The 27255-nt window shown below is 40.2% G+C and overlaps 2 protein-coding genes across 7 annotated transcripts in view; both read right to left on the bottom strand.

The window, feature by feature from the left end:
* Nucleotides 1-27255, bottom strand: part of dhrsx.L (dehydrogenase/reductase (SDR family) X-linked L homeolog) — a 207637-nt gene that overhangs the window by 150806 nt on the left and 29576 nt on the right. For 2 of the 3 annotated variants that reach the window (XM_041581031.1, XM_041581032.1), the window contains exon 2: nt 27192-27255. In XM_041581031.1, the coding sequence (XP_041436965.1) occupies nt 27192-27255 (64 nt within the window). Of the gene's footprint in view, nt 1-13135; nt 13410-27191 lie in introns of those variants that run through there. The other variant, NM_001093891.2, reaches the window with a different exon arrangement.
* On the bottom strand, nt 501-27255 carry LOC121399872 (E3 SUMO-protein ligase ZBED1-like). 4 transcript variants are annotated; one of them, XM_041581736.1, is made up of 2 exons: nt 27192-27255; nt 501-5170 (listed from the first exon to the last, which is right to left on the bottom strand). In XM_041581736.1, the coding sequence occupies exon 2, from the start codon at nt 5114-5116 to the stop codon at nt 3035-3037; it is 2082 nt and encodes a 693-aa protein (XP_041437670.1). In that variant the 5' UTR covers nt 5117-5170; nt 27192-27255; the 3' UTR covers nt 501-3034. The 4 variants fall into 4 exon arrangements, with proteins under 4 accessions (XP_041437670.1, XP_041437671.1, XP_041437669.1 ...); XM_041581737.1 differs by having other exon boundaries at nt 501-5167; XM_041581735.1 differs by lacking the exon at nt 27192-27255 and adding an exon at nt 13136-13273.

The raw sequence follows: 27255 nt of genomic DNA, 5'->3' as shown, positions 1-27255 counted from the left end.
ACCCCAGGCTCATTGCCCAGGGGGCTGTCAACACTCCCAACCCTCTGCACAGGCGGCAAAAGCTGCTAATGTAGAGGGAACTGCTCATACTGCTAAGCACATATTAGAGACGTGCTTGGCAGTTAGAGCCTTTGCCTGCCAGCATGTATAGGATATGTGCTTGGCAGGCAAAGCATTAATAATAAAACAAACTACACACATAATGCTATATCTATACCTTAAACTTTACGGATATTTTATCAAAGAACAATGTAGCCTCGGTTAACACCAAAAGGAAAACAGTCTTGCTTAGAAATAGAATATCTTGCCCTACAATTGCTCAATAAATAAATGGGTCCCAAGTGTTCTGCACAAAGGGCCTCCTCTTCTGCACAAAGAGCCATATTTTTACATATTTGTCTTTATTGCTTCTTTCTAAATAAAATTAGATCAGGAGATTATATCAAGTTTTTTATATAATTTACATCTTTTAATTACAACACAGGACAATTACAAATGAGCAGTGAATAACTGGTACACAAATGTAGTACCTTATTTATTGTGTCCATAATTTATTAATAAAGCGCTAACAGTTCCCACACAACTGTACAATATGAAATGTTTACACCATGAAAGACATCAACTATATCAAAAAGCTTGAATGTACCTAACAAAAAATATATTTTCTTCAAATAAATTATTCCCATACTTGATTCCCAGCATTAGGTAGATCTCTAAGCAATACATCAACAAGATTATGGCTTTCAATAATATTAACAATAATTCCAGACAATATGACGGCATGACTATGTAACAAAATAATTAAATTTGTCAAAAACAGCTTAAAACATTGAGTACAACATTCATCAAAACATTTATTTAGTGTGTAAGCAGCTTACATACAGTATATGGCCAAAGTTTGGGACACGCTCTTATTGGTGCAGTTTCAAAGCTTAAAGTGGAACAAGAACTGCTGACCATGCACACTTCAGTACAATGTTGAACAGGATAAGATGGACAGACCTTGAACTTTTGGCTAGAAAGAGGAAGAATCAAAAGAGTTCCTCTTAAATTGTTGTGTCCTTCAAGAAGTGGTATTAGGCTGAGGATCATGACATTCTGTACCATATAATATATAATGTCCACACACCAACAAATATAAGTTCAAATGATTTACAAAACACCCATCCAACATATTTCAGCACAGTGTTGAGCATAACATGATGGGCAAACCTCAAACATTTGATTGAGAAAAGGAAGAATCAAGGTCACCAAACGCCTGAGACCTGCCTGGTCTTGTGCTGTAGATTCTTGATATTACTACAATGTGATAAACAGCTCACACATTAAGGCCAAGGTCACACAAAGTGTAGGCCACACTGCATATTTTTTGCAGGCTAAGAGAAGCGGATCCACTCCATGTCCCATCTCCATTGATTTGAATAAGATCTGTTTGCGTGCAGTCACATGCAGAGCAGAGGTCGGGCCAGGCATTTTCGGGGCAACCTCTGCTCCGTGCTGTGTGACTGCACGCAATCGGTTCAAATGAATGGAGATGGGGTGCAGAGCAGATGTGCTTCTCTCAGCCTGCAAAAAATATGCAGGCTGAGAGCAGCGGAGCCTATGCTCGGTGTGCCCTTTTCCTAAAAACTATTGATCTGCTTAATCCACCCACCACAGTTCAAGAAGAAGTGTTGTCCTTTTGACAATGAAAAGTAGGTGTACCCAGCTAGTTTAGTTTGACATCATTAAACTGGTAATGCACAAAATGTCAGGAGTAGTTCCTGTTCTGCAGAGGGATGGCAACAAAGGACTATTTATAAAAGTATTCAGAGATTTTTTAAAAAGTTACATAACTTTTTTTTTTTATCTTCTCAAAATAGAGCTCTATCTAAATGTTGCATAGGGATATCTGTTATACAAAGGGGCAGATTTTTCAAAATTAGCTTAATAAATACAAACTCACCCACATTCCTTTCATTCCTATGGGATTTTTAGAATTATTTATCAATGGGTGAAAGTTAGAACTCACCATTTAATGAATACAATTCTAAAAATCCCATAGGAATGAAAAAAAAGTGGATGAGTTTTTATTTATTAAACTCTAAACTCACAGTTTGCTAAATCTGCCCCTAAGTGTCACCGGTCACCTTTAAAGATTAACAGCATGGATTTAAGTGATTTCACAAATATTGTCCTGCTCAGGTGTAGGTTAAAATACGTTAGCAACAATTTCGTAATTTGAAACCACTCGTACAAGTGCAAAAAAATAGTGCCAAGTCCTGTTAAACTCCATGATTTTAGAGCTGAAGCAGGAATCTCCATTTTGTAATATAAAAATTAAAATCTAAAATCATATTCTGCACCTCGCTCCAACCCGCATCTCCTAATTTTGATTCACACTTCACAGAACTGCAGGTTAAAAGAGCATATTAAAAATGCAGGTTCTTCTCAGCCACAGGTTTTGTGCCAAATTGTAGTTTCCGGGAACCATAAATCAGTATTAAATGCTCCTGAATCCTTTACTATTTCACAGTACAATTTGGACTATATCACTAAAATAATAAACAGTCATATAGGGTTCTTTAGAAAAATTATGTAGTTTAAAATAATGAACTTATTTTGGTTAAAAATAAGATAAAGACATACGTCCACCTTTACAAATGGATGTTTGTTATTGCTTGTGTTGAAGCTTTAGATTCACAATGCTACATGAACAAAAGTCTTGTATTTTGGGTATATTTAAACTAATATGGCCTTGATAAATGATTTTTAAGGTGTGAAACCTTGTAAAGCTTAGTACAGGGATGCTCAACCTGCAGCCTCACTGTTAGGTAGCTGTGCATGTTGGCAACTGAAGTTTAGGAACAGCTGAAAAAAAAGCAGGTTGGGACAAGCCAGGCAAACATATTTATAATCACTATAGCAGACAACACATACAAAATTCAGAACCATTTACAATTAAAAATGCACCAGGGTAAATTTTTTAGTGGCTGGTAAAACAAACACCTTGCTGGAAGTTTTACAGTAGCATGTACCTTTTGTACAGTATATTCTAAATAAATCCATTATCCCTTATGGAAAAGAATGCACTGCCAACATTAACTGCGTCGCTTAAACTAAAAAACTGTTCCTGTTGCAAGCCCCACTCTCCTTCATCATCATCTTCTGGCTCTGCTTCAGAGCAATTGCGTGTATTTTCATACAAAAATATCTGCTCATCCACATGAGCAGGAGCTAATCTATTTCTTTTTGCATTTACAACATTGGCTGATGAACTGAAAAGGCGTTCAGGGAAGACTCTGGTAGGTCTTATACACCAGTACTTTTGAAGTACCTTTGGTAAAAGAGGAAACAATGTCAAGCGATCAGACCACCACTTAAGTGGATCTTCATTTAGACCAAGAACCTTCTGTGACTTAAAATTACTGAGTTCTTCAACAACCTGGGCATGCCATTCCTCTTGGTCTTCAGATGAACCCGACTGGCAGAAAATCTCAGCCAACATGCTGTTAATGCTGCTGGTAGGGGGTGGGGTGGAGGAAGCCATTTTTTTCATTGGGGGCTCTTCTGAAATTGTAAAAACTTTATCTTCATTTTTTAAGTTCTCTTTTCCTTTGTCTATGAAACATTTTGCCTCCTCTATTACTCTGTTCTCAACTTGGGCACGCTCAAATGCAGACAGAAAGGGCAATTTTTTATATCGCGGATCTAAAAAAGTTGCAACATTTAGGAACATGTCTATATCTGGTGTCTGCTGATATGTAGAGGATAGAACTTTAGCAATCACTTCTTTAGCCATGCTTATTTCTTTTAGGTCTGTCTCTTTGATGTTTAATGATGTATTCAGCAGCATATGGAGAAGGGGTTTGATCATACTGATTGTTGGATATTTTGACATTGACAACATTTCAGCAACTTGCTTAAATGGCTGGAGGAGGTCCACCAAACCTTCAATTGTATTCCACTCACTCGCTTCTAACATCAGATGATGGTTATTGCTATCTTCCACCAAAACACCTGCAATAGCAAACTGCTGTTCTTTAAGTCGTTGCAGCATGAGAAGTGTGCTGCCCCACCAGGAAACACGGTCACTTATGAGCATGCAGGGAAAAAGATTTTGTTGTTTTTGTTTCTCACAGAGCATGTACATCGCAATGGAGGACTGCTGAAAATACTCAACACATTTGCGACATCTGGCAAGCAAGCTAGACAGCTTTGGAAGTTGAAATGCTTGTTGTACTCCCATATCAAATGTCTGTCCTAAACAAGGCATGTCTACAGGAATATCAAGGAGTGAACATGCCTTGACAATGTCTTTGCTAAAATCGGTTGTAGCGCCAAAGACTTTCGTACTGATTCCCCACTCAATGAACGTTTCATAAAGAACGCGTGTAATAGTCTCTGCTTTGTTTTCCTCTGGCACTTCAAATGTTTTTAGACAGCGGGAGTTTACAGATAAACAATGAGAGGGACCACTAGACATAAAGTAGACTGAGAGGGTAACATATGATCTGTTCTGATTTTCACTTTTCCACAGATCTGTGGAAATCCCACACCACAAAATATCAGTCAGATCTTTCAAAACGATCTCCCGAATAGCATTATATTTCTCTGGCAATACCCTGGTACATATATACTTCCTCAATGGAAATTCATACCTTGGTTCTGCAGTTTTCAAAAGGTTTTTAAAAGTAGGTTCATCTAATATAGAAGCAGGGAACATTCCCTCACAAATCAGGCTGATTACAGCAGATGTCAACTCCAGGTGCTTTTTATTCTCAAAGCTATGGGTGTTTTTCATTATTAACGTTTCCTGAACAACTTGCTGGGAGGATTCCGGCTTTAATTTGGAGAAGGCTGTTGCAAATGCTTCTCTCATTTGCTCAGTATTGCTCTTAACAAATTCACAAAACTCATCTGGGTGGTTTTTCTCAAGGTGATAAGAAAGGTTTGAGGTGTTTCCAGAATATGCAATTTGGGCCATACAAATTCGGCAGTATATCTTCTTCCACTGCAATATACATCCCTCTGCGTTGGTGTCAAACCCAAAGTACTTCCATACCTTGCTCTTAGCTCTCGGGTGGGCAACTAGTTTAAGGTCAGGTTGCAAACCTTCTGCATTTTTAGTCTCCATTGTGTCAAAGCTGCCGTTACGTCAGGTAATCCTTCACTCATTAATGAGTACCTGCTAGAGGCAGGAAGACAGATTAGAGATATAATCAGAAAGCAAAAGTTTGGACAGAAAAGTCAGGGCTTTTACAGATATTATACAATAAATAGTGCTGTGTATGAGATTAGAATGGCTTTTATTAAAAAAATATACAGTGTATAGAATTTTTAGGTGGAAACAAAAAACGGATGCAGGGATATAGAAGAGCTTGATAAGATGGTAAACGAGTAAATGACATGCAATGTGATTTAATAAAATGAAAGAAAATTATCCCTGGTCTTGTAAGCCAAAATGCTTTGGAGTCAATGGTATAATTTAAAGGGGACCTGTCACCAGAAAAAAATATTACAAATCCTATTTTATCACATTTGTCAAGCCAAATAAACTTTAATTACACTATTTAAAATTATTTGAATATTGTTTCCTTCGGTTTGTGAATTCATAATTATAGCAAGCAGGTTGGCTCCATTGTGTTGACATTGTTATTAAGCTTTGCATCAGCTCAAAATCTTGTTTGTGCACCAGAATGGGGGACCCAATGTCCTTCTCCATGCACTGGTTACACAATTAAAAGGTAAAGAAAGAGGGGGAATGCGTGGAGAGCAGTGACATCTAGGAAGTGCTGGGAAGTTCTGGGAAGTGCTGAATGGAAAGTGAAAGTAATTGTCTACCCCACCTCTATGGAGCAGGCAATACTTGATTGACAGCTGAGATTTTTAAATGAGTTGACAACAGCTAAGAGTTTTTTTAATAAAAAACTAATTTGGATTTCATGTTTAATTTGAAAAGCACTTTTATTATACAGCTTTTTATGTCTGGGTAACAGGTCCACTTTAATTAGAATGTAGATTGAAAATATTGGCATTCATGTGTTGTCCTTTTTTCAAAGTGTGATATTGGTGGAATTCCCCCAATAACTATTTGTTGAATAAAAAAGTATATTAGTAATTATAATATACTGAGCTACAATATTATAATATACTGAGCTACAATTACCAAGTGAAAATGTATGTAGTATTTGGTGTGCTCAAGTTTTTCAGATTTGGTGACAACAAGTTTCCTAGATCATTAATACCAACTACGTGCAATGGACAGCAATGAGAAAATGTATGTTAAAGCACCTTAAAATTATCAGTGCTAAAAATTACATCCATGTCCATTGTATGGACAGCAATTACATACACATCAGCTTTGTTTTCACCATTCCGAAATTATGTTGTACTTCCTTATCTGACTAGTGATATAGTGTGGACATTATTAGATATAAAAATATATGTACTGCCTATATCGGAGAAACCACAATGAAACGTAGGATACAAGATCTAATAACTTTTGTCTAAACAAAGCTCTGCAAAATAGCCATCTAGTGCAGCTGACTAAACTCAGCTCTCCATTTGCCTCTATCACTGTTTCAATCCCTATAGTGGTAATATAATAAAAAGGTGCACAGTGTGCTAGTAATAACCTGCAGAATGCAATCAGAATGTAGCATTTACTGGTTACTTTTGAAAGCAAACAAAACATCTTATTAGTTTGCTTACTAGACCATGGTAAATTTCAGATTATGCGCCTGCAGTAAAGGTGGCATTTATAGTCTAGCACTGGGCTCAGTTCCTACTTGGGCATTACCTGCAAGGAGACAGCATGCTCTTACCAGGGACCCTAGTATTTGTATGGAACTTAGAGTGTTATGTTATAAGGACCACTGGAGCAAGGTCTTATTTGAAGTCGGCATCATATAAAGGATAATAAAATTATATTTAGCGTTGAACGTTATTTGCTGATGTAGAGAACAATTAAAGTTTGATCACTGCATCTATACAGTTTTTTGGTTTTTTTTTACAAGATCAATTTTTATACCAGATCGGTAAAGAAAAAAAGGGAACAGCTACTTAACATCAGGTCCCAAAGCACGATGATTCAGTACCATTCTACTGCTGTATCACTGCACTTAGAAAGGAACCAAAGTCCACAAACAATACAGTTATCATTATCTTTCTCTGTCTATGTCATTGGCAATGTATTGTGTATATAAGAATAGTGAGCTAAGGCTTTAGGTCAATTGTACATCCGAGGAACACTAAGAAATCTAAGTTAACATACCGTTTGTTTTCTTCTCTCTTTTTTATTTTATAAAAAGCTCTAGACCTAAACCAAGGATTTTAATTCTCCACCCTTGAAAAAAAGAGGGTAACTTTAGTTGTATGCTACACTCAAAATTATATATTTTTGGCAATGCCTTTTCCCCTACTTTCTCTCCAGTAGATCTGCTTTGTGTGTGTTCCATGTCTTCCCATGATACCTGCCTTGATCACTTCTTACACAGAATCATGTGCACTTTAGCTAAACATATGGGCCACCAAATGGTTTAGTAGTGTGGTTCCTCAACCTAACCTTCTTTCTTACTGCCAACGACTCAGCTTTGTTGTTTTTTATATACTGCACTGCACATTGCTAACTCATGCTGTATTCAACCAGAGAGAACAGACAGATGTCAGTGGCTTGCTGCATGAATGTGTTGGTTGTGACCACACAAAAAAGTTAGGCTGAGAAACTCAAATATAACTATTTAAAGGAAATTAATTGGGTGTACCACTGTGTTAAGTACCCACCACTGAATATAAAAATTATTTCTATATACAGACCCAGTTTGCTCACCCATACCTGCACACACAAGTCTCACATGCAACCAGGGCCGGATTTTCATAGTGCCCGCCTCTCTCCCCTCCCCTTTATTAGTCCAAATTTTCATCATCTGGACTGGAGCAATGGGGATTGGTGCATGGGAAATTTAAAAAATCATTGTATCTCCAGTGCATCCCCAGTGTTTTTGAACCAATGTGGGTGTGGTTGGGCAGCATGCCGCCTCCCTAAAATCCTGCCGCCCTAGGCCCGGGCCTAGGTGGCCTTTCCACAAATCCGGGCCTGCATGCAACCTAAAACACAACCACTTTTGTGAGGTACCCAACTCAGTGCAGGAATATACTAACGGTTAGCTGTTAACCTACTCAGACAGTAAAAATGATTTTTAATGCCAAGATTATTTAAAAGGAAAGCAATAATGTAGAACAAATAGCAGTATTTTTGGTAGTGGTGCAGGAGCCCCCTGGATACCTGGCGTGGTATAACTATCAGAGTTCAAAGCAAATTAGGATCCTCATATATACTCTGTGGGCTAATAAAAGGGGTTAAAAACCTAATAACCACAATTGTGTGTGTGTGTTTGGCTCCAATTTTGCTTTACACTTGGACTTACAAGGAAGGCACCTAATATCAATAGGAAGGCTAGTATTTTTTTTTCCAGAATAGGTGGACAAGAAGGTCTGCCAACACTGAGCTAATTTAACTGCTTTCAAAATAAAATATTTGTACAGTTATAACACACAGTGGAACATTCACGTTTTGGCACAATTAATTGAGCTCTTTGTAATGAGAATAACGAGCACATTAATAGGCACAGGCTTTGCACAAGTCAGCAGTGGTTAATACGATGAAATGTCAATGGAGTATCGAATCAAGTACAATTATAATCAGCTAAAAATACATCCGCCACAAAACAAAAACCAATGGATCAGTTTCTATTCATAAAATGTGTCTGGCGTGGCATGAAATACCTTGCTTTTTAGCAGTGGATCCATTTTTTTTCTGTTCATACAAATTGTTGTCAGGTAGAATCAGGGTTGCCAGGTCTAATTTTCAAAACCAGCCAAGTCAGCTACAAAACCAGCCCAAAACTTGCCAAGAGACATTTCAGAAGTAGCCCAAAAATAGCACAATATGTGCACTGGAAAAAAAGTCTAAAAAATAGATGAATATATGTGAAAATATGCCTTTTTCAAAAGTTCACTGTTTGCAAATTTTTCTATGAAGCAAAATGGGCCAGATTTGGCCATCACCAGTGACGTAACTACAGAGGGGGGCCCAGGAGGTATAGGGGCCCCATAAGACCTAAATACGTGTACAATTTCAATAAATATTGGTAAAATAGCTCAACCTCTAGACATTTTGGCGGCCAGCAGATGTTTGCCCCAAAATTGTCTGAAATTGAGGAAAAAGTCAACGGAAAATGCTAGAATGCTTAAGAGGGATGGGAGACTGGGGTACAGTGCCCAAAATCGAGTAACTCTCAATTTGTACAGAAGTCAGTCCCGTTACATGCTGGGTATTGTAGTCTTACATTAAACTTGACAGTTGGCAAATTGTTAAAGGGGTTGTTCACCTTTGAGTTAACTTTTAGTATGACGTAGAGAGAGAGAGAGAGAAAGAGATTCTGAGACAATTTGCAATTGGTTTTTATTTTTTATTATTTGTGGTTTTTGAATTATTTAGCGTTTTATTCAGCAGCTCTCCAGTTTGCAGTTTCTGTTATCTGGTTGCTCGGGTCCAAATTCCCCTAGCAACCATGCATTGATTTGAATAAGAGACTGGAATATGATTAGGAGAGGGTCTGAACAGGAATCTGGGTAATAAAAAGCAGCAATAACAATAAATGTGTAGCCTTACAGAGCATTTGTTTGATGGGGTCACTGACCCCATTTGAAAGCTGGAAAGAGTCAGAAGACGAAGGCAAATAATTAAAAAACTATAAAAAAAATAAATAATGAAGACCAATTGAAAAGTTGCTTAGAGGAGGCCATTCTATAACACACTTGAAGTGTATTTAGAGGTGAACTTTTAAACAAAAACGACATTACCCAACATGCATTGGGAGATGCAGGCTTGGCACATTACGGCAAGAAAAACACTTTAGCTGATTTTCACAGTACAAACAAAGGCCTAAAAATAGGGTTGCCACCTTTTCTGCCTGTGGAAACCGGGCAAGGGGTGAGGTCGTGACGCAGAGGGTTTGTGACGTCAGAGGTAGGGTTGCCACCTTTTTCTAATTTTGTTAACGGCTGGTGGGGGCGGGAACAAAAGGGACGGGCTATGACGTAAAACGAGGCGGGGCCGCAGTGCGGAGCTGTGAAGACAGAGGACAAAAGCTACATTTTACAGGGAATTGGGGGCAGGCAGAGGGGATCTTTTTAAGGGTATTACAAATTTACCAGCTACATTGCCGGTAAATTTGTAATACCGGCCCCCGGCCTTGGCAGGTGTTTTACCAGCTAGGCCGGGTGGCAACCCTAGTCAGGGGCAATGGCTATGATGCGGCAATCGGCGTGTCAATCATGGGGAATCCTGCCCGGTTTTCCTCATTTGGAAAACCGGGCAGGAAGTTTTGACCCGGCAGCCCTTCAAATTACCGGGTTGTCCGGGTCAAAACTGGACAGGTGGCAATCCTACCCAAAAAGTAGCCCAAGTCCGTATCTTGGTTAGTTTGTACTTTCAAAACCAGCCTGGGCTTTAAATGAGTAGCCCAATTCTGGCAACCTTGGGTAGAATTGCACAAATTTGGGCAAAAACCAGTTAGTGAATAGTACCCCACCATGCAGAACTTTGTGCAACGAACGCATAGGGTTGCCACCTCTTCTGGAAAAACATACCGGCATTCCTATATTATTTTTTCTTTTTTCCCTATTAATAGCATTGACATAAAACATAATAGGCAAGGTGTCAACCCTACGTACACACCAATCTCTTTTGCTCTCACAAACACATCCAGCAGTAGGTTTAGTGTAGAACCCTTCTATTGTACAGCTGAGGATTCTGTTGGCACTTTATAGATCTGCAGTAAAAACAATAATACACCAATGTGGCGCCTGACACCAGCTGTGCATTTTGCCCCTTGTGTGAAATATCTATTGGAACCTGTAGACAACACAGAAATAATAAACACCCACCAGGCAACGCGCCTGACCATAGAGTAAACATTGCTGTGTATGAAGTAATAGCTGCACTGTAGCCGCTTGTAGTGCGATCACGTATTTGATGGAAGGGGGCGGTTTAGTCGCAGCACTAGTACAAAAAAAACGCGGCATAAACCTGCATGCAATGTCATATACATGGGACTGTAGCGGGTCGGCTCTCACTTCTGTGCGCGCCCCTGTGAGTGAGTGAATGAGTGACTGGGCTGTGGTGGCGCACATAAGGGTATATCGCGGGCATGTGGTAAAAGATAAAAAAAAATAACCAGCGGCTCTGCGTGTTAAAAGAGCGCACACGAGGTAAGAGATCGGGATCGTGAATAGCAGGAAGGCAAGGGGCGGTGAATTGTGAGCGCGCTTCACAACTAGCGCCTTTAAAAGATTTCCCAGGACAGACAGACCTGCCTCACTTATATTGCAAATAGTATCCTGTAAGTGATGTCAGGCCCGGACTGGCAATGTAACTTTTCGGGGAAATGCCCGAGGGGCCGCACTATATTTTGTTTAATTGGGCAGCGGCAATACTTATTTAGAACTTTCACCGCATCCGGCGAGCTCTAGGACCCCGCTCCTCAGTCCTAGCTCCAACTGTGGCCCCGCCCCTCCCACTCTTCTCTGCTGCTGTCGCTGCCGTACATGAGTGGTGTGGAAGCAGAATATACAGGGCCTCTCTCAGTCTCCCGCATCAGCTCAGTGAGTACAGACAGGCTGTAGCACACACTACTGTAGAGCAGCAGGTCCACGTCTGCCCAGTAGTTACTGAGGCTGTGGACAGGTGTGGATTATATTGTGTATGCTGACTGCTGGTCTGCCTGAAGCCCTGAATGTAATCCTCCCTGCCACCGTAAAATGCAATTATCCATTTTTTAAAATACAATTGAAAAAAGAAATAGGAGCAAAAGGAGGAGAGGCTGATCGAATAAAAAATATAGGGCCGAACTAAATAGGAGTGAAGATGGGGAAGCAGAATAAGTAATGAACGGAGAGAAAGCTGGAATAAAGGGTAGAAAAATGAAGGGGAAGAGATAGATACAGTACAAAGGCAGGGTTACAGCAACAGTTAGCAGGAGAGAGACAGGCACTGGAGTCCCTGTGGTATGTCAGTTGGCAACTCTAGAACTGCTACAGGCTGAGTTATACAGGGAACTCTGAGTATCACTCATGTATTATAAGGGATAATGTACCCCCTACTGTAAATGATAAGGATATTAGAATTCACTGAGGGGTTCTGTGACCATATAAAGACACAAGACTACAGGCTGAGTTATACAGGGAACTCTGAGTATCACTCATGTATTATAAGGGATAATGTACCCCCTACTGTAAATTATAAGGATATTAGAATTCACTGAGGGGTTGTTCTGTGACCATATAAAGACACAAGGCTGCAGGCTGAGTTATACAGGGAACTCTGAGTATCACTCATGGATTATAAGGGATAATGTACCCCCTACTGTAAATGATAAGGATATTAGAAGTCACTGAGAGGTTGTTCTGTGACCATATAAAGGCACAAGGCTGCAGGCTGAGTTATACAGGGAACTCGGAGTATCACTCATGTATTATAAGGGATAATGTACCCCCTACTGTAAATGATAAGGATATTAGAAGTCACTGAGAGGTTGTTCTGTGACCATATAAAGGCACAAGGCTGCAGGCTGAGTTATACAGGGAACTCGGAGTATCACTCATGTATTATAAGGGATAATGTACCCCCTACTGTAAATGATAAGGATATTAGAAGTCACTGAGAGGTTGTTCTGTGACCATATAAAGGCACAAGGCTGCAGGCTGAGTTATACAGGGAACTCTGAGTATCACTCATGGATTATAAGGAATAATGTGTGATGATATCTGTACCCCCTAATGTAAATGAAAAGCAAATATAAATGTAAATGCCCATTGGTATGTATCTTATAGGATGCATTATTAGTTCTCCTTTAGCGCAAGCCCAGAAACTAAAATGTACTCCTTTTGCATTTGTTTATGACTTATAATATAATATAAAAGAAATAAATATATATATCTATCTAGATTACACCGAGTTATCGCGATATACCATGATTATCCTGAGTCGCTTTAGCGCAGCGGCGTCACAATATGCACATTGCGATAGGGATTCAGTAGGAACAGAGACATTCATAATTGATGTCCCCAAATAAGAACGACAAAGTCTGACCTGGATGGGAGAATGCGAGGCCGCCGCACATTTGTTGGAGGATGACTCTCAGGCCCGTGTAATAGACCCTCAGGATGGGCAGCAGCACAGACACGAGCCACATGTCGGCAGTCGGGGGATAAGGCACAACAACTCTGTCGCACGTCAGTAGCACAGACAGCACGTATACATTCAAGCATGAGAAGCCCGACCAAGTCCCCCAGCCCTTTGTACTGACTTTGTGGAGCAGCAGCAGTGAAACTGATCTTTCTGCCGCTGTGCTGTGTCTCCTTACAATCGGCTCTCGGCTGGCAGGCTGCAAACAGCAGACGTGATCAGTGGATTGCAGAGTGAGCACCACATTGCAGCGTCTGCTGTTTGCAGCCTGCCAGCCAGGAGCAGATTGTTAGGAGAAGTACAAGAGACAGCACAGCAAAAAAAAGCAAATCAGAAAAGCAAAATAATTAACTAATGTTCCACTGTTTCAACAGACATTACATGCTATTAATATTCTAAGTTCAGAATGCAGCTTTGGTTAAAAGGGACATGTCAGATTGATTGGACACACACATTAGAAAGTTTAGTCATTTTCAAATGGAATGTATGAGTGATGTTCTGTGCTAGAGCCATGTGACAGGGTGTTTGGAAAACTGCATTGTATGTGCTGCAAAGGAATACTTGGCCCAGGTAGGGTTAATATTCCCTCTCAGCCAGGTAATTAAGTGGCAGCTGAGAGAGGATCTACCTGGCAATGTAAAAGGGCTGTGTGAGCATAGATCAGGGCTCTCCAGGGAAGTGAGGGGCTGTGAGAGACTGAGCTGGGCAGAAGGGTCTTTGCTGCCAGCAAGAGAGTTCCAGAGGTTGGAGCCTAAATCCCTTGTGGGGAAAGAAAGAGGAAAGGACTGGCAGAGGCTAGTGAGTCTGAGTCCCAGGAGGGGAAGCCAGCAGGGCTGAGTGTGAAGCCCAAATACTTCAAGGTGCCAGAGGGTGAGAGTTTCCCTTGATGGTGAGCGACCAGAGGGGGGGGGAAAACCCTGAATGTTTTGCAGTGTATTTACTTAACTGTACCCTGCATGTTCTACAGTGAAGTTGAACTGTAACCTGAACATTTTTCTGTTGCATTTTTGTTGGGAATGTCCAGTGCTTAACAAACCTGTGTTTTTGTCCTAAACCTTGGTGTCCCTGTCTCTAAGCTCCAAAATCCTACGCTACCTGCCTATAGGGTTGCCACCTTTTATAAAATTTGTTACTGGCTGCTGGGGGTGGGGCCTCAAAAGGGGCGGGGCGTGACATCAAAGGGGCGGGCCACGCGACGGAGACCCGCGGACGCTAGAAGAGGAAAAAAAAAAGGTAAGTTGCAGGGGGATTGGGGGCAGGCCGAGGGCTCCTTTTGATCGTATTACAAATTTACCGGCAGCTACATTGCTGGTAAATTTGTAATACCGGCCTTGGCAGGTATTTTACCGGCTAGGTCGGGTGGCAACCCTACCTGCCTACCAAACGCTAATTCCCCCATAAAAGTGCATGTGCAGGCCAGTAGCATGTCACAGGCCAGCAAACACATTTTGAATGATCACACTAAAATCGATTGCATAGAATTAGGTGTGCACCAAATCCAGTTCGAAATTCGGCCAAAAGTCAGCGTTTTTCAGCAGAATTGGATTTGGAGTGTATACACACAGATGGGGCTAATTTATCAACACTGGGCAAATTTGCCCATGGGCTGTTACCTATAGCAACCAATCAGTGATTAGCTTTTTAAAGCCAGCTGCAAGAAGAAAAAATGAATGCAGCAATCTGATTGGTTGCTATAGGTAACAGCCCATGGGCAAATTTGCCCAGTGTTGATAAATGAGCCCCAGTGAAGGTATGGAACCTAGAACCCATTATCCAGAAAGCTCCGCATTAAGGAATGCCATTGACTCCATTTTATCCAAATAATCCAACTTTTTTAAAATGATTTCCTTTTTCTTTCTATTAATAAAACAGTAGCTTGTACTTGATCCCAACTAAGATATAATTAATCCTTATTGGAAGCAAAACCAGCCTATTGGGTTTATTTAATGTTTACATGATTTTCAAGTAGACTTGGGTTATTTACTAAACTCCGAATGCAAAAATCACAAAAAATTTGTGCTTTTTTTTTATAAAATCTGACTTTTATAAAATCGCGATTTTTTTCAGAATTTTATTAAACCCCCGAGGATGGAAAAGTCTGAATCAGAAAATCCGGCCGCTCAGACCTGTCGAGGTCAATGGCAGAAGTCCCAATGATTTATTTTAATGCTGCGCTGGGTTTCTTGCAATACCTCAGACTTTTCGGGTGAAAAAGTCGAGCAAATCGAAAATTTTCTGCAAAGCTAATTTTCGGGCAAATGTAATAATAAATAAGCACAAAAATCAGAGTGGATTTGATAGGAGTTTGTACAAGAAAATATTGAGGTAAATTCTGACTTTGATAATTATTACAGAAAGATCTGTTATCCAGAAACCCCCAGGTCCCTAGCATTCTGCAGTATATCTCAGTATATTCATGTGCTACTTTTTTACTTCTCATGCCCATTAAGAGATTGAATACTATTTCACACACCTGTAACTGACTGAGTTATAAAGCGAGCTTCATTTAGACGCATTTAGTTTTTTTCAATGGGGCTGTACTCACACAGGCGCATGTAGGCACCGAACATAGGGAAAATGCAGCATGTTGCATCTCAACCTGTGTTTGGTGCCTGCATGCGCCTGTGTCTACTCCTGTGCTCCCCTGCGGCTGAACGCATAAAAACGGGGAGCGCAGCTTCAAACGCTTGTCTGTAAGAGCCCTAATAGAGCTTTTGGTTTTTTTTATTCTTGCTTGGTGCAACATTTTGTTACGATGTCACCCAAGAATCTATATGAACACAACCACTTTTTTGAGGTACCCAACTCAGTGCAGGAATATACTAACATTTGGCTGTTAACCTACTCAGACACTAAAAATTATTTTTAATGCCAAGATTATTTAAAAGGAAAGCAATAATGTAGAACAAATGGCAGTATTTTTGGTAGTGGTGCAGGAGCCCCCTGGATACCTGGTGTGGTATAATTATCAGAGTTCAAAGCAAATTAGGATCCTCATATATACTCTGCGGGCCAAAATAAAAGGGGTTAAAAATGTAATAACCACAATTGTATGTGTGTGTTTGCCTCCAATTTTGCTTTAGGGCTCTTACTGACGAGCGGTTGTAGCTGCACTCCCCTGTGTTCCGGTTTTCTGCGCTCAGCCGCAGGGGAGCGCAGGAATAGACACATTACGTTTTTTCCAATGGGGCTGTACTCCCACAGGCGCGTGTAGGCGTGCCCCAAGTTTTTCAGCATAAACCTGCCTATGTACGTAGGGACAAAGTGGAGCTAGGCTGCCACCGTCCACCTATGCCACCCAACGCATTTTCGCTGACTACTTCAGCTTCCTCAGGGGCGAAGTAGTCAGCAAAACGTGTTGGGCGGCATAGATGGACGGTGGCAGCTTAGCTCCCACTTTGCCCCTACAAAGTGTTTGCACTGTAACCAATTGGTTCATACTACTACCGGCGAATTGTTTTTTGTTGGTTGATTAATATACCACCGTTTCCACCATTTGCTAGTTTTTAAATGAATGTTTTTTTAAGGACATTGGTCCTGCACTGTGGCCTTATAGGTGACTGACAGTGGGTTTGTCTTTTTTGGGCGTTCCTCTTTTTAGCCTAATTTTATTAAAAGTTATGTTTTATATAAGGCAGTTTTGCCAATCATACTACATAGGCGCCACACTGAACTAGTTTGCTTTGAAGTGAGTGTGTATGGACTAACAGTGTTTTGATTTCACTTCTTCTTTTTTTTTCTCTTGTGATTAGTAGTTCAATCTACACAAACTTGCAGTGTGATTGCCTTAGTAACACTGTGTTCATAGCTCCTCATTTAATTTCCAAGAAAAAAACTTTGGCTGATTTTCAAAGTACAAACCAGCCAAAGGCCCAAAAATAGGGTTGCCACCTTTTCTGCCTGTGGAAACCGGGCAAGGGGTGGGGTCGTGACACAGAGGGTTTGTGACGTCAGAGGTAGGGTTGCCACCTTCTCCTAATTTTGTTAACGCCTGGGGGATGGTGACAAAAGGGGCGGGGCTTTGATGTAAAACGAGGCGGGGCCGCGGTGCGGAGCTGTGAAGACAGAGGACAAAAGCTACATTTTACAGGGAATTGGGGGCGGGCTGAGGGGATCTTTTTAAGGGTATTAAATTTGTAATACCGGCCCCGGCCTTGGCAGGTGTTTTACCGGCTAGGCCGGGTGGCAACCCTAGTCAGGGGCAGTGGCTATGATGCGGCGATCGGCGTGTCAATCATGGGGAATCCTGTTTTCCTCATTTGGAAAACATGAAACATAATAGGCAAGGTGTCAACCCTACGTACACACCAATCTCTTTTGCTCTCACAAACACATCCAGCAGTAGGTTTAGTGTAGAACCCTTCTATTGTACAGCTGAGGATTCTGTTGGCACTTTATAGATGTACAGTAAAAACAATAATACACCAATGTGGCGCCTGACACCAGCTGTGCATTTTGCCCCTTGTGTGAAATATCTATTAGAACCTGTAGACAACACAGAAATAATAAACACCCACCAGGCAACGCGCCTGACCATAGAGTAAACATTGCTGTGTATGAAGTAATAGCTGCACTGTAGCCCTTTGTAGTGCGATCACGTATTTGATGGAAGGGGGCGGTTTAGTCGCAGCACCATACCTCCCAACTGTCCCTTTTTCGGAGGGACAGTCCCTCTTTTGACAGTTCAACCCGCAGTCCCTCATTTGTACTGGAAAGTCCCTCTTTTCTCTGCACTGCACAGCCAGAAAAAGAAACAAAGTTTCTCACTTAATTAATTGGCTTTTAGCAGAGGACATCTAACAGGTGCAAATAAGATACTTTGTAACAAATTTGAGACACAAAAACACAGTTTAGATAAGGAGAAATATTTTCAAACTTTCATAACCTGCCAAATTTTGTAAAACAAACATGGTAATTAGGGGGTGTGGCCACAGAAAGGGGTGTGGTCAAAAAATTGCTGCGCTACATGCGGAAAAAACATTTTTGTCCCTCTTTTTACTTCCAAAATGTTGGGAGGTATGCAGCACTAGTACAAAAAAAACACGTCAGTAGCACAGACAGCACGTATACATTCGTCTTCATCGGACGGGGAGTGCTGGGAGAATTAAATAGCCAGAGTTTATTTCCTCAGGCCCGGACTGATAATCTGTCCGAACGGCAATTCTTTATAAAGTGGGCCGCTCCCGATCTACTGTCTGGGGACTTGTAACTTTCAGTATTCTGAGACTGTTGAGAAGCCAGACCAAGTCCCCCAGCCCTTTGTACTGACTTTGTGGAGCAGCAGCAGTGAAACTGATCTTTCTGCCGCTGTGCTGTGTCTCCTTACAATCGGCTCTCGGCTGCCGGCTGCAAACAGCAAACAGCAGACGTGATCAGTGGATTGCAGAGTGAGCACCACATTGCAGCGTCTGCTGTTTGAAACCTGCCAGCCAGGAGCAGATTGTTAGGAGAAGTACAAGAGACAGCAAAAAAGTGCAGAAAAAAAAGCAAATCAGAAAAGCAAAATAATTAACTAATGTTCCACTGATTCAACAGACATTACATGCTATTAATATTCTAAGTTCAGAATGCAGCTTTGGTTAAAAGGGACATGTCAGATTGATTGGACACACACATTAGAAAGTTTAGTCATTTTCTAATGGAATGTATGAGTGATGTTCTGTGCTAGAGCCAGCAAACACATTTTGAATGATCACACTAAAACTGATTGCATAGAATTAGGTGTGCACCGAATCCAGTTCGAGATTCGGCCAAAAGTCAGCGTTTTTCAGCAGGATTGGATTTGGAATATATATACATACTGGGGCTAATTTATCAACACTGGGCAAATTTGCCCATGGGCTGTTACCTATAGCAACCAATCAGTGATCAGCTTTTTAAAGCCAGCTGCAAGAAGAACAATGAATGCAGCAATCTGATTGGTTGCTATAGGTAACAGCCCATGGGCAAATTTGCCCAGTGTTGATAAATGAGCCCCAGTGAAGGTATGGAACCTAGAACCCATTATCGAGAAAGCTCCGCATTAAGGAATGCCCGTCTCCCATTGACTCCATTTTATCCAAATAATCCAACTTTTTTATTTCGTTTTGATTTCGTTTTTCTTTCTATTAATAAAACAGTAGCTTGTACTTGATCCCAACTAAGATATAATTAATCCTTGTTGGAAGCAAAACCCGCCTATTGGGTTTATTTAATGTTTACATGATTTTCAAGTAGACTTGGGTTATTTACTAAACTCCGAATGCAAAAATCACAAAAAATTAGTGATTTTTTTTTATAAAATCGGACTTTTAAAAAATCGCCACTTTTTCAGAATTTATTAAACCCCCGAGGATGGAAAAGTCTGAATCAGAAAATCCGGCAGCTCAGACCTCTCGAGGTCAATGGCAGAAGTCCCAATGATTTATTTTGATGCTGCGCTGGGTTTCTTGCAATACCTCAGACTTTTCGTGCAAAAATCACAGTTTTCGGGTGAAAAAGTCATGAAAATCGAATATTTTCTGCAAAGCTAATTTGCGGGCAAATGTAATAATAAATAAGCACAAAAAATCAGAGCAGATTTGATCGGAGTTTGTAGAAGAAAATATTGAGGTAAATTCTGGCTTTGATAATTATTACAGAAAGATCTGTTATCCAGAAACCCCAGGTCCCTAGCATTCTGCATAACAGGTCCATACCTGTAATGTCATAGAAAAATATGTTGTGAAATGTTTCTAAAAGGAGAATGTAGGACATGCCCATGTGAGCCACTGAGACAATTAAAACATGTAGAGAATTAAACAATTTAATTGTCAAAGTGCTATTTATAATGTGGCCAAGCATGAAAACCGTTCCAGCCTGGAAATGAGCACTGTGAGCCTGATCAATTTCATGAATCACTCAGTATATTCATGTGCTACTTTTTTACTTCTCATGCCCGTTAAGAGATTGAACACTATTTCACACACCTGTAACTGCGAGCGAGCTTCATTTAGACGCATTCAGTTTTTTTCAATGGGGCTGTACTCACACAGGAACATGTAGGCGCCGAACACAGGAAAAATGCAGCATGTTGCGTCTCAACCTGCGTTTGGCACCTACATGCGCCTGTGTGAGTACAGCCCCACTGAAAAAAACTGAATGTGTCTACTCCTGTGCTCCCCTGCGGCTGAACCAACGCATAAAAACGGAACGCAGGGGAGCGCAGCTTCAAACGCTCGTCTGTAAGAGCCCTAATAGAGCTTTTTTTGTTTCTTGCTTGGTGCAACATTTTGTTACGATGTCACTCAAGAAACATATGAAAGCTGAAATAATGATCTCTATGCCTCCAATGAACACATGAATCTAGCATGGCACTTGTTTTGGAAGCATCACACGCATTAAAATAACATTGGCCAATTACTGCACTGTCACGTAACTTCTTTTTCCTCTTTACTTGTTTAACATTGCTTTTTTTAGTTTGGAGTAAAAAAAACAACATATCTGCCCGTTTTGGTTTTGTCAGACTGCGTATTTTTAAAAAAATATATGGTTTGAGATCTGTTTTCATTCTGGGGTTCCTGCATGTTACATATTTTTTTGTAAATCTATGCACATTGGCCATCAAACTGTTCAGTAGACCCCTTGAGGCAGAAGGGTCAAGTGGTCATCTATAGCGAAAACTCTCCAGAAATCTCATCCGCAGGGACAATGCCAATTTGTCAGGCGTAGAGGACAATTCACTAGTGAAAGAGACCATCGCTAGTGCAGTTTCGTGCCCTATCGCAAGGCAAATTTTTGCTCAGACGAGCGATTGTTTCCTGCAGGGGGGGTTGCGGACTCAGCTGGGGCTTCTGTCCGATGTTAAAAAAAAAAGATTTGATCACAGGAAGAATCAGCTCTACACTGAGTGCGGACAAAAACACAGGAGCAACTGCCCTGCAGCAACTTGGTTGGGGGGTATGATGAAGAGTTTCTGGGTTACAGTATTTATCAGAATCCCTAATTCTGGTGCTTTATTTGCCAGCTCTCTTCGATGTTACACATAGACTTGAATAAACAGGCACAATAAATAGCCACAATCCACAATCAATTGCGTTTCAGAGAGTTCCTCAGGCAGTAAAGTGTCAGCACGAATCGCACAGGCTTCACTTTCAAACACAGGTCTGGCTGTGACTTTTTGAATATTATGTATTGATACACAAAGGTATTCCTTCTGTACGTAGGAAGCTCTGATAGTCCGTGCAATAAGGGGAGGAACGGAACAAGAAGCTCCGCCCCTTCATGACATCATCGAGCTCACATTCAGACAGGAAGCCGGAGAAAGCTACAGTCTGGCAGCCACAGTCAGATACAGAATTGAATTTATGAAGTGAAAAAATGCTTTAAGGAGAAAACAGTCAGCATGACCTATAGGTAACTTCAAATGAAGAATCATTTTTTTAAAAGATGTTTTTTTGGTGTCAGCTTCCCTTTAAACCTGCTGAACTGATAAGATGAAGCTGCATCCTCCTCAATCTAATGTCCGTGACATTATATCCTGTATGTTGGAAAATCATAAAAGTTCTAAAAACTTCAATGGTCCTAACTATTAAAGATTTTTGTGTTAACATTTTTTTCAACCATTTGAGGGGCAGGACACATTTGTTTTAGGGTGGGCTCATGTCTAGGGCATTAGATGATCTCTTTTGTAATCATTTTGCTTCCTTGAAAGTTTGTAATAAAAAGTGGCCACTTCAAGCATTTGCACCAACATCTCTGATGAATTAACAGAGATGCAACTTCGCATTTTAGTGAATTAGCGTAGTGGTAACAAAAATTCTCCCTTTAGTGAATTTGCCCCCTTGTGTTCATGTTTAGGGTGTTCTCTTTGTATTTAAGAAACTGTGAGATACATTTTTTTAATTTGATTTTCAGAATATCTTGGGGTAGAAAAACATATTTACCCATTTTGCATTCAGGAAAATGTGTACATTTCAAAGATATATTGTTTCCAGGGGTGCACATACACTTGGGGGCTCTTGTGACACGTAACATGTAGATAGGATGTTTATTTTGCAGCAGCCAAAGTGTTAATATCAAAAACTTTGTGTCTGCAGATCTTGAACCTACAAATAAACCATTTCTGAGTCAGAAATGTTCTATTATATATAGAAAGGTGGTATTTATTATATAGTTCTATAGAGAGCCATGAATGGCATTTATCCCTTGTTTATCTGCCTGTGTCAGAACTAAATCCCATTGTGTTCTTCACAGCTTGTCTTATCTGCTATGGCAGGGGTCCCCAAACTTTTTTGGCCTGGGGACCAAAAAAGAGCCAATTTTTTTCCAAGGTCGGGAGGGGTCGGCGTCCAATTTGGCATGCCGCATTAATTGTTCAGCGGCCCAGTTCTAAACCGGCCCGTAGCCTGGCAGTTGGGGACCCCTGTGCTATGGAAGCTGTGCCTTTTCTCCTGTTACAGATTTAATAGCTGCCCCCATGTCTACATAACATTTTATGCAAACACAATTTCTACCAGTGTAGGGTTTACAGTCCATTATCTTTTAATTGCTTTCCAACAAATTTTTAGGTTACCATCCTTTAACCATGAACCATGCCATATACTTGGGTAAACCTATGCACATTGGATGTCGGACTGTTCAGTAGACCCCAGACCTGCTTGTTTAGCATCTCTCATTTATCTCAATGACGTGTGAAATAAGATACAAGAAACTGGAAGCTTTGGGGTAAGTTTTCAAACATCTAAGAAATTTGTATAATTAGTATAATAATCTTGAATACTAAATAAGTTAATTTACACTGTCTACATTGTCTTACAGTCTTTCATACAAATGAGCGGAAATAATTAGTTTTAAGTATTTGTCTACAATTTATATGCCCTCTTTTGCATATTTACCATATAAAAAAGGGAACACACAGTGGTGCTGGGGAAAGTATGAGAAAACTTAAATATGTTTTGCTTAAATATGACCCTTAATGCTCATCTGTTTTTCACACAGTTTCTAAAACCAGATAATGAGAACACTTTGTATCATGTCCTTCATTAAATATAAACAAATATGTTTTTGACTTTGACTGGATTCTCATTATCCACTTCTAGGACTTGCATGAAAAATAGATTACTTTGTTGTTTCATATTTATGCAGAAATATCACCTTTAAAAGTGTTCCTAACATTTCAAGGCCACTGTTCTATGCTGAATATTACACTTTTTTGAACATTCAACAATATGACAGTGGGTATAAAGAGGGATTAAACAGCAGTTGAATGCCTAGATCAAGCTGTGAGGCAGGAGATTGTCATCATTGTGAATGGCTTTATATAGAGTAAGTTTTATAGTCTTCCAAGGAGCTTCTACAGAGAACACTGAAACCATTGCCACAAGCACTGTGACTCTTAAATGAATAGGACATTCTAAAGAAGCTGTGTCTAAAGCGGAGTAATCGCAATCCAGTTTTTTTTTTTTTTGATTTCCGTCCATTAGCATATTCCACTTGCATGATTATTAAAAGCTTAGAGTTTTGGTAAACTCAAATTTTAAAATACTATTTCCAATTTTTTGCTGCAAATGTCCTCTAATCACAGCAAAAGCTTCATAAATGTGCCCCTATTTATGACAAAGTCTGGATCCTATCCCCAATCAACATGTTAAATCGTCATAACAGGACAAACTCTTGGGGGCAGATTTACTAAAGGGCAAAGTGGCTGTCACTAGCGAAAATTCGCCAAAATCGAATCCACAGGGATATTGCCAATTTACTATCAGCTGTAGTGGACAATTCGCTAGCGAAAGAGACAGTCGCTAGCGTAGTTTCACGCCCTATCACCGGGTCAAATTTTTACTCAGGAGAATGAACGTTACTCTGCAAAATCGCTGGCTTTTTTCATATTTTAATGTGGGATTGGCTTCAAAAGTCCTAACTATTGAAGATTTTTGTGTTAACATTTTTTCCAACCATTTGAGGGTCATGCCATATCTGTTTTAGGGTGGGCTCGTGTCTAGGGCATTTGTAATAATATTTGGCCACTTCAAGCATTTGCACCAACACCTGTTGGCTACAGAAACGCAACTCCGCATTTTAGTGAATGAGCGTAGTGGCAACAAATTTACGCCTGTCAAAGTGGCTCAAAGTGTGGTGGAGTCTTCGCTGACAAAAATTCTCCCTTTAGTGAATTTGCCCCTTGGACTATTCCAGTCAGCAATAAACTGCATCTTGTTTTTTTTGCTTTCCTATGGGCAATGTTTAACGCACCAGCTTGTAAAATAGAGATTGAAGGATTATGTTGGCTGAAAATGAATTCCCTTTTGGTTAGGGAATGTACATGGCTTATGGAAAGAGTAAACTACCTCCTAGTAGGAGTGCTACTTTTATTCTCCAACACATTTCCTCTGCTGCTCAAATTAGTTTGTAGGGGTGCTCTCCAATATTTAGAGTGACTGCAAGTTCAACAGCAAGGAGAGTATGCTCTGACTGCACAAACAGGTTGTTCACCTTAAAATTAGCTTTTGGTGTGCCATGAGCAGCACAATTCTATATTTCTTTTTTTTAATCTGGTAAGGACTATCCTGAAACTGGTAGACATATTATATTAGCCAAAGTCAAAACCAGAATCACTAAAGCTGACTATACACAGGCAAATTTATTCGGCTCTCTGTGAGCACTCCTATCAGCGTTTAAAACAAGTAACAACTACCAATCTTCCTGAATTTCATAAACCTTAGATGACTAGGTTAACAGACAAAGTGAAGCCTTCTGAAATCAGAAGGTATTTACTTCTCTCATGCCATACACATAGCACTGCCTAGATACCAAAAATTTTGTGTTTTAATTCTCCCATAAGGCATCATGAGCAGAGACATGCAAATCACTCCTTTAAGTCCCTTTGGCCAACTATGCATCTAGAACCGCTGGTTTATAGCACAGGTACAGCCTAATGGTTCAGAGCCATAGGTTAACAGACTAAACAAATCCTCAGGTTATGTTACAGATGAAGTAAGAATTTGTGAGGGGTTAGCACAGATATGGGTTATGATTATGAGCATGTATACGAATTATGAGCACAGATATGAGTGGCCTGTAGACAAGGTTGGGAAAGAAGTCATGAAGAAAGCATAAAATGGAGATGGCAATGTAGGAGATGTGACTTAACAATGGGCATGTCTGAACAATGTACAACTAATTGAATAGTGGTTTAAAAAAAGAGAGGGTAGTTACAGGCTATTAAGGATCCCAAGTGTTACCATAGGGAACTATAATGCAAGAGAAAGGAAGAACGTGCCATTTTTCTCCCTGTTAGCCACACCCACATACTGTTCCTTATTTGAGAAAAAAAAGGGTTCCAGGACATACTGCATCCAGTAAATTACAGGTTGCAACTGTTTAGTTGCTTGCTTGAGAAACCACCTGTTGGGCTGTGTTGCGTTTCTTCATTAAAGGAAAAACAAGCCCCTTATAAAAAAAAAAACCCTACCCCACATACCTACCAGTGGTGGAACATGCAAAGTTGGAGCAATTTCCCGGCTCACAATTGCCGAAGTGCCGGAAGAAGACAGGAAGACCCGGAAGAAGTTTGGGGCATTTTTCCGGGGTAGCAGCTAGGCTGTGAGGGGGTCAATGTGGGTTAGGGATTTTTTTTAATAAGGGGTTTGTTTCTCCTTTAAGGGAGACAGAAAGTAAGTAGTCCTTTTACTGCCATGATCTATAGCATATAGATAATGTAAAGCTAGTTATGCTCCCCATATAATAGTAAACTTCTACTCCTATAATAAACATGGTACTTGTTAGGCACATTATTAGTGCATAGGTTGGACAGAGAGTGGGAGAAGTACATGGATAGAATATATAATTGCCCCTTACACTGAGACTGAAGGTGCTTTTAAATGAAAACTTAAAGAAGTAGGCTAGAAATGCTGTACCAGATTCTGTACCAACCCAAGGTGACCACAAAGCCTCAGCAGTGAATATCTGTGAATTTAAATATGCCCCTAATAGCACCCCATCTTCTTTTTTTTTATTATTCTCAGCACACTCTTTGTGCTGCTGTCAGTTACCTGAGCTTAAGGACAGACTCACAATGTAGTGGATATATAGTCACAGCACATGTCATCTTGGAAACCAGTGCAATTTGCTATTCATAGTTTAATAATCATCCCTGAAGCATCATCTTCAATGATAGGTGAATTTTGTGAACCTCATTTTGTTTGATGATTTGTGACGGCCCCCTATGCTTAACGTCTCAACAGCTGCCTAGAGCACACTGCAGTGTCACCGACACTCCTAGCAAAATCTAAGCTCCAATGAACAATTTTGAAGGCCTGGATCGTAACAGTTATAGAGATTCTGAAATTCTAGACTGGTTCAGTATCAACACTGGGCAAATTTGCCCATGGGCAGTAACCCATGGCAAACCAAATTGCTGCATTCATTGTTCTACTTGCAGCTGGCTTTAAAAAGCTAATCACTGATTTGTTGCTATAGGTAACTGCCCATTGGCAAATTTGCCCAGTGTTGATAAATGAGCCCCGTAGCATTTCTACCCCATATTTTCTTAGTATTTAGTTCTCCTTTAACATTTTCCTTTCTTCCCTGTGCACTGATAGCCATCCTGCAGAGCTTTTGGTGTGTAGCTACTGGCCCTTGAGACATAAACATAGATCCTCCATTTCCTATTGCAGCTTAATAGCCAGATTTTTTGGGCCAGATTTTATTCAGTGAGAAAAAGTTTATCAGTTTCAGTTTTTTCCATAGACTTCAACAACGTTTTTAGGAGATAAACAGCGAGATAAGTCTGAATTAAATTACATCTCAAATTGAATCTCGTCCATGACTTTTGACGTGATCAACTTTTTCTCACTGATTGTATCTGCCCCTTTATTTCATATTTCCTATAATAACTAATAAATTGCTTTTGCATGTTAGCTTATTAAAGTGGGCACTACATCTCATTAAATGCATCATGTACACTAGCCATATTGCATCATCTCATTATAAATAAGCTTACCATATTTTTTGCTCCATTTGTGTCTTCCACCTTCAGCGCTGCAAATCCCATGAATTCTTTGATC

Source organism: Xenopus laevis, chromosome 2L, assembly GCF_017654675.1.
Source record: "Xenopus laevis strain J_2021 chromosome 2L, Xenopus_laevis_v10.1, whole genome shotgun sequence".
NCBI lineage: Eukaryota > Metazoa > Chordata > Amphibia > Anura > Pipidae > Xenopus > Xenopus laevis.
Note: the sequence above shows the minus strand (reverse complement) of the source record. Positions and strands in the feature narration are given on the sequence as shown.

Bases quoted from the DNA above. Each gene is read 5' to 3' on its own strand.
- LOC121399872 (XM_041581736.1), bottom strand. From the start codon at position 5,116: ATGGAGACTAAAAATGCAGAAGGTTTGCAACCTGACCTTAAACTAGTT.